The sequence below is a fragment of the Poecilia latipinna genome, unplaced genomic scaffold (genome assembly GCF_001443285.1).
Source record: "Poecilia latipinna isolate Pla-1442-1.1 unplaced genomic scaffold, P_latipinna-1.0 Scaffold3600, whole genome shotgun sequence".
Classification (NCBI taxonomy): Eukaryota; Metazoa; Chordata; class Actinopteri; order Cyprinodontiformes; family Poeciliidae; genus Poecilia; species Poecilia latipinna.
Genome location: NW_015116216.1, coordinates 28,538 through 35,272, shown reverse-complemented (window position 1 = coordinate 35,272; position 6,735 = coordinate 28,538). Strand labels below are relative to the sequence as shown.

Here is a 6,735-nt window from a genome sequence, read left to right as displayed (position 1 = left end):
ACTTAAAGCATTTGGACTCTTGATCTAAATCCTGAAACCACAGTTTAATATGACAAAAACCAAAGAAGAATATCTACTAAGGACATAATTATCTAAAATATATAAACTGATGTTATTGTAGTTTATTCTGATGCCAAATCTTAATCAACTTTCTCCTAAACACTCTGATAGAATATTTTTCATTTTGCAAAGACACATCAGTTTGCTCATTTGAATTATGAAAGTTGAAGAGTTTGAAAAAAAAATTTAGACCAGGAACCATTGATGTTCATAAGAAATTGTTGTTTATAGCAGTTCTGCTCATCTGTTATGTTTTCAACCATGCATAATGGAAAGGTATGACATATTTTAATAAACCTGAAAGATCAGGTACATTTTTAAAGAGAAGTTCACACTGTTAAAAAAAGTGACCAGAATTCAAAATTTCAAGGCACCAGACTTCAGGAAAAACTTCAGGTCTTCAACTAAGCTTTATAAGTTTTGCTTTTGTCTCTGCCAGTTTTCAGTTCAATACAGTTTTAAAATTATAAGTCTTGCAGTGCTCTCCGGTGACCAAAATGTGCAACAACAGAGTCCAACATAATGAACAGACATGTCTGAGACATACAGATAACAAGCAAAATAGCATAAACAATAAATCAAAATTACTCAGTAACACCGAGTAACACTATTCTCTCAGCACATATCTGCTACACCACTACTTACCTGAAATGTCTTCCAAATTCATTCTACTATTTGGCCGTCTTTTGTGATAACTTGAACAAAAATCAGTAACTAATCTGTTTGATGTGAAGGATATTTCTGTTCATACAGAAAATAAGGTTACAGTTTCCAACTAATCTTTATAAAACAAATAAATATCTAATATCTCGTTAAAAAGAATCAGATTTCCCACAATGTTCTTCCTGAACATTTTTGGCCAACAAGAACAGTCCACATGTCACTGAATGAATGTCTCTCCCTTGTATAAAAAGAAATTTACATGCATGAGTGCATCATAAAAATATCAATTTTTTTTTTACCTTATCCACATATCCACAACCAGCTGTTTCATTACTCTTGATATTCACATTTTTTGCTTAAAACTTTGTTGATGAAGCTTAAAATTGAGTTATTTCCACTGATCATCTTTAAGATGTTTCTACAGATGGAGTCCACCTGTGGTAAATTGGGTTGACTGGACTTGGAAATTCACTCACCTCTATAAATGAGGTCCTACAGTTGATGATGCAGGTCAGAAGTCAAACACCAAAAATGAAATCAAAATGATTCATTGTATGTAGATTTCTGTGACAGGATTGTGTTGAGACTAATTCAGATGTGAATACTTTCCAGACGCACTGTGCAGAGGTGGGATAAAGTTTTTGCTCTCTTCATAATGTCCTTTAGTTTTATGTGTCCTTTTAAGTGTTTCAGATTGTTTGCAAACCATAAAATTAGACAATATCACAACACAAACTGCAAATTCTAAATTAAGGTGTTTATTATGAAGAAGAAAAAAAACACATCAACAAATCATCACCCCTCCTGTTCCATAAGTGTTGTTTTGTGTCAATATAGCCTCTGAGGGTTGTTTTATTTGTCTTCTAGTTGTGAAGACTCCTTTGTTTAGTTTGATCATGTTCATATTTTCTTTCAGTGAGACAGCATCACAAAACATTTCTGTGCAGGCAGCATACAAGGCTACCTACTTCAACCGACTTTTGTTGGAACTGATGTCAAATCGATTATTGTGAAGGATCAGATTTTCATCTTCACTCTTTCCTGAACATTTTTGTCCAACAAGAATAAACTTGCCAGTTATTAAAACTAGTTGTCATGTATGACAAACAACAAATTAATCAGACTCTAAAGATGAGTTAAAATAATCTCCGTCTTCAGAAAATCTACTGCGTTTAGATATCATGAACATAAATGTTATGAAAATAATTGAAAAACTCCATCTTACACAACCAGATTTAGCATTTGTTATAAATTCAAACATTTTTCACATTTGTGTATAGAAAGCAAAAGAAAAAAACAGTTGAATTAAAAAAAAGTGCAGAAACATGTTTAACATCTATGAGTTTTTAAATATTCTGATATACATTCATTTTGGACACAAAAAATTTAATTAATAAAACAATGACAATTTACAGTAAACTACATTTCAATATATCAACTCTGTAGCAACTTATTTTACACAATAATGTTGGCACTGCAATACTTATGCTTGTTAATGATTTCAAATAAAGCTCAGATGTCAGTTTTATTTTCTATCCTGCGTATTAAAGTTAGTGCATTGTTGAGCCTCTTTGTGATGTTTGAGAACATGCTGACATCATTTTGTTTTTCCTTTCAGTGAAAAAACTTTTTCTGTCATTAGATTAGGAGACTTTCTTCAATGTTTCAGTAAAAGTTGCTGGAGGGTAAAACCCCAGAGCTGATCTCAGCTGGTCTCGCACTTTACTGCAGCCATTCAGGAACCTGGTCATATAATTGTAGATTCCCAAACTTTATAATTCTCCCACAATCTGAGTCCTTATCGTCACTCACTGAAACAGAAGAGGAAACTTTAGTTCCATATTTTATATTTCTTTGTATCTGCTTGATTATTTTCATTGTATTTATTTAGTTTAGCAATTCCTGGTGTCATTATTGAATATGTTGTATGTTTGGTTCTCTGTTAGATCTGACTATGAAAACTCCTTTCTAAAGAAAATCAGATTGCTATGGAAAAAGTGTGCAGTAAAATGCATGAGATTACATATGAACACAAAACTTTCAATTTGATTAAGTTACACTTACTGGATGGCATGTAGCCCTCGTCCATGCTACTTGATGTTTCTGTAAAAGGTACCGTTGGTTCCTCTGGTTCATTTGACAAAGCCTCCAACATTTTGTCTATCAGGTTCTGCTCCCGTTTGTTCCACTCGTCTTCGGTCAGCATGCATTGTTTTGTTGCAGAGGTAGAATCCGAATCTGCACGTTCTCTTTTTGTATGTTTTGTTGTGAACCATCCCTTGTTTTGAGTCACCATGACAAACATTTTTTGAAACAGCTCTTTCAACTGAACCGGATCATCAGAACTCTTAGGATTTATAACATGGTATCTGTTCCCACATTTCTCCAGAAGCTCCTGGAGCTCCTTTCCCTCTCTGACGATGTAATTCTCTACAGGGACGTCATTGATCCAGTCTCCCCTGGTAAACAGCACCATGCAGTGTCTCCACACTCTCTCTGTTAATGGCTTCATGATCTCCAGCAGAGCTTTGAGATCTTTCTCTGTGAAAGATCTGAAGATGGGAACAAGCAGGAGAAAAACATGAGGTCCAGGAGAACACATGGAGACACTGTGGAGAACTTCATCTTTGATCCAGTCAGGTGGTGTTGGGTCTGAGAACCAGCCTGGAGTTTCAACAACTGAGACTTTTACTCCATCAAAGTTTCCTTCATGTTTCACACACGTTGAAGTTTCTCTCTGATCTTCTTTGTTCTGAAATTATATAAAGCAAACACACAAAATTTATTCTTGAGGCACAATAAAAAAAAATTGAAAAGGTCTGTAATTAATTTACTGCAAATTTTTGCATTTTTGTATAAAAGTCATATAGTCAAAATAAGCAACATTTCAGATAAAAAAAAAAAAACTTTTGCTGCTAAGTGGACTAAACAGACATTATATCCAGCATTTATCATTTTTAATATGATTTGTCATTCAACCATAAGATTGATACAAAGTACAGTGCTATTATACCAAGTGTTTCAGGAACCCCTGATTATTCCTGTAATTTGTTTAAAAAAATAATTCTTTAAATTTTTATGCTGACATAAAAATTTGTCAGCATAAAAATAGCTAACTGCTATTTAATGCTAAATAGCAGTTAGCATTAGCCTCCATGGAAACTAATCAGATGAAAACTTTAAGTGTGTTACCCATTACAGGCAAGATCATATTTGTTCACAACTTTCCCACAGAAACCCAAACCCTCAGGACTTTTGTGTTTGCTGCAACATGTTTTGCAGATGTTATTGTAGGCTTTAATCACTTTGGAGATGGGCTCACTTATCTTCTACAACTGATACAAAACAATTGTCTTTTTTAGCTTCCCATCCGATAATTTTTTGAAGCAAAAATTAACACCCAATGAGAAAACAAGAATGACTTTGTCATGTCCATCATTGTGGTTTCCAGTGCATCACTTTTAAAGATGTATAGGAAGAAACACAAAACAAAGATCCCAGCTTGAGACTTTTATGGAAGTCTGTTACCACTGAAAGAAATCTCATAGTTTTATAACTTACCTACCTCATAAGAGGTACAGAGTCATAGAACAGAGTCAACAAATGTAACAAATGCCATTGTTACACATCAGAATGCTGATTAATGTTTAATTTATGTTTCAAAAACAACTCTAAACAGATGGGTTTTTAGTCTATTTTTAAAAGTACTCGGTGTTTCGGCTGTTTTGCAGTTTTCTGGAAGTTTGTTCCAGATTTGTGGTGCATAGACGCTGAATGCTGCTTCTCCAGATTTGGTTCTGGTTCTGGGGATGCAGAGCAGGTCAGAACCAGAAGACCTGAGTTGTCTGGAAGGTTGATTCAGAAACAGCAGATCTTTAATGTATAGTGACGCTAAGTTCAGTGATTTATAAACTAACAGCAGTATTTTAAAATCTATTCTCACTAGCCAGTGTAAGGACCTGGGGTGATGAGCTCTAGTGGAGAACATGAGCATATATAGACTGTGTCAAATGTTTTTGCATGCATGTTGTGTTACCTTTTTCAACCAAGCTCTCTCAAAGTTTATATTGAAGCTCTTGTTGAAAAGAACCAGATTTCCAGCTTTACTTTTTCCAGAGCATTTGTGGCCAATAAGAACAATATTGATTTCAGTGACTTTGTGTCTCTCGTCTGTAAAACAAACAAAAATTACAGTAATGGTTTAAATACTAAAACATACATATTTTATGACTTTATCATAAAACATGTCTTATTTATTGCCTACCTTCAAACATCCCTTTCAGGACTCTTGTCTTTCTCTCATTGATCGTCTTCAACCTTCTGGCCATCTTGTCTCCAGTCTCTCTCTTGGTTTCTAGCTCTGCTGCTCGGTCCAGCTCCACTTCATAGTAAGGATCTTCATTTCCTGCCCACATCTCTTCAATCTTCTCCAGTAGTTCCTTTACCTGAGTCTTATCACTGTGGTCCTTGTTGTTCAGGACATGATACCTGTTCTCACACTTGTTCACTATCCACTGCAGACCTTCATCACTCTCTATTCGCTCCTCTACAGTCTTCACTCCTAACCAGTCTCCATAGGTGAACAGAACAAGTGTGTGTTTCCAGATTTCTTCTCTAAACAGACTCATGTGTTCCTGAACAGATCTCAGATATGATTCATCAATGTTCATCATCACAGGAATAACCAGCAGCACAGCATGTGGTCCTGGAGGACACAGATTCACACTGTTCTCTATTTCCAGTTTATCCATCTNGATTGTTGATATCACATCTGTTCTTTTCATACCAATGCTATCATTGATTATATTAACAAGGAGTGGTTTACAATCAGGACATTAAAGCTTAAAAACTCATACCTGAAATATTCTTTAGTTAAAAAAATTAGTTCTTAAAGCTAATTTCAGAATAAGCTCCTCTTTCCATTTTCGTCTATAAAAAAATGCTTAACCCTTTCATGATCAAACACTGAGGTCAAATAAACTTCTTAAAATTTATGTTTCAAGCTTTGTACAACTCATTCAGATAAGATTATTTTTTAATTACATCTTTAAAAATGTTAAATGAAAATCTAATGCAAGGTACAAAACACAAAAGGAAGGTACAGCATGTACAATATATGAGGAGTAATACTTTTACATAATCATAAAAGATAAACAGATGTTATTACTGATATGTATTTTCTCTCAAATCTCAATCAATAATTACATTTACTCTTCAAAGTTGCTTCAATAAGACAAAAAAAAAACAGACCATTATCTAACAGAAAGTAGAATGGGATCTACATCAAGATGATGAAAACTATTTAAATATTGAAGTTCAATGTATATAAAACTAAGTAGGATGTTCATTTATAAGAAAGAAATATGGAAATGTTTTACCGCTCTAGAGATATTACCCATCTAGTGTCAACATGCCTACATTTTTTGCAGATTAGTTTTAAAAGTACTTATTTAAATAGATATATATTTTTACAAACCTTTAGCAGAAGTGAGTTCTTTGTTCTTTTCCTAAATTTGCATCTTGACTTTAATCGATTTCAGAACTTTCATCAAAGTTTTCCATGTAAGTGTTTGAGGAAGAAATGCTCTCAATCCCAGAGCTGATCTCTGACTCTCTCACTCCGTTATTCAGCCATTCAGCAACTTGGTCATGTCCTCGTCGTCTCTGTTTCTCTGAAATGCTCCCATATTCTGAGGCAACATCTCCACTCACTGAAACAGACATTGATGTGTTATTCAAGAGAAGAAAGCATGAAATAAAGGCTGTAAAGTCAACATTAATTCATTATTAGATAAAACTTACTGCTGGGAATGTCAAATTCATCTTTGCTCCATGCTGTTCTCACATGAGGTTCTGTTGGTTTTTCTGGTTCCTTTGCTAAAGCTTTCATCATTCTCTCTATCAGCTCCTGTTCTCTCCTGTTCCATTCCTCTTCTTTCTGTTTTGTTTGCCAAGGTAGAATAGGAAGTTTCTTTTGTTTGGGTTTAATTGTGAAGCATCCTCTGTTTTGTT

General features: G+C 34.3%; 1 protein-coding gene across 1 annotated transcript in view; it reads right to left on the bottom strand.

Annotated features, from left to right (window-relative positions):
• Nucleotides 1-2,065: 2,065 nt before the first annotated feature.
• The window catches only part of LOC106941308 (GTPase IMAP family member 4-like), a 25,046-nt gene continuing 20,376 nt past the window's right edge, over nucleotides 2,066-6,735 (bottom strand). Inside the window, exons 2-5 of the mRNA XM_015024281.1 lie at nucleotides 4,988-5,474; nucleotides 4,760-4,893; nucleotides 2,788-3,475; nucleotides 2,066-2,534 (exon numbers count right to left, since the gene is read on the bottom strand). Of these exons, the coding sequence (XP_014879767.1) occupies nucleotides 2,446-2,534; nucleotides 2,788-3,475; nucleotides 4,760-4,893; nucleotides 4,988-5,474 (1,398 nt within the window). The 3' untranslated portion in view covers nucleotides 2,066-2,445. The remainder of the gene's footprint in view (nucleotides 2,535-2,787; nucleotides 3,476-4,759; nucleotides 4,894-4,987; nucleotides 5,475-6,735) is intronic.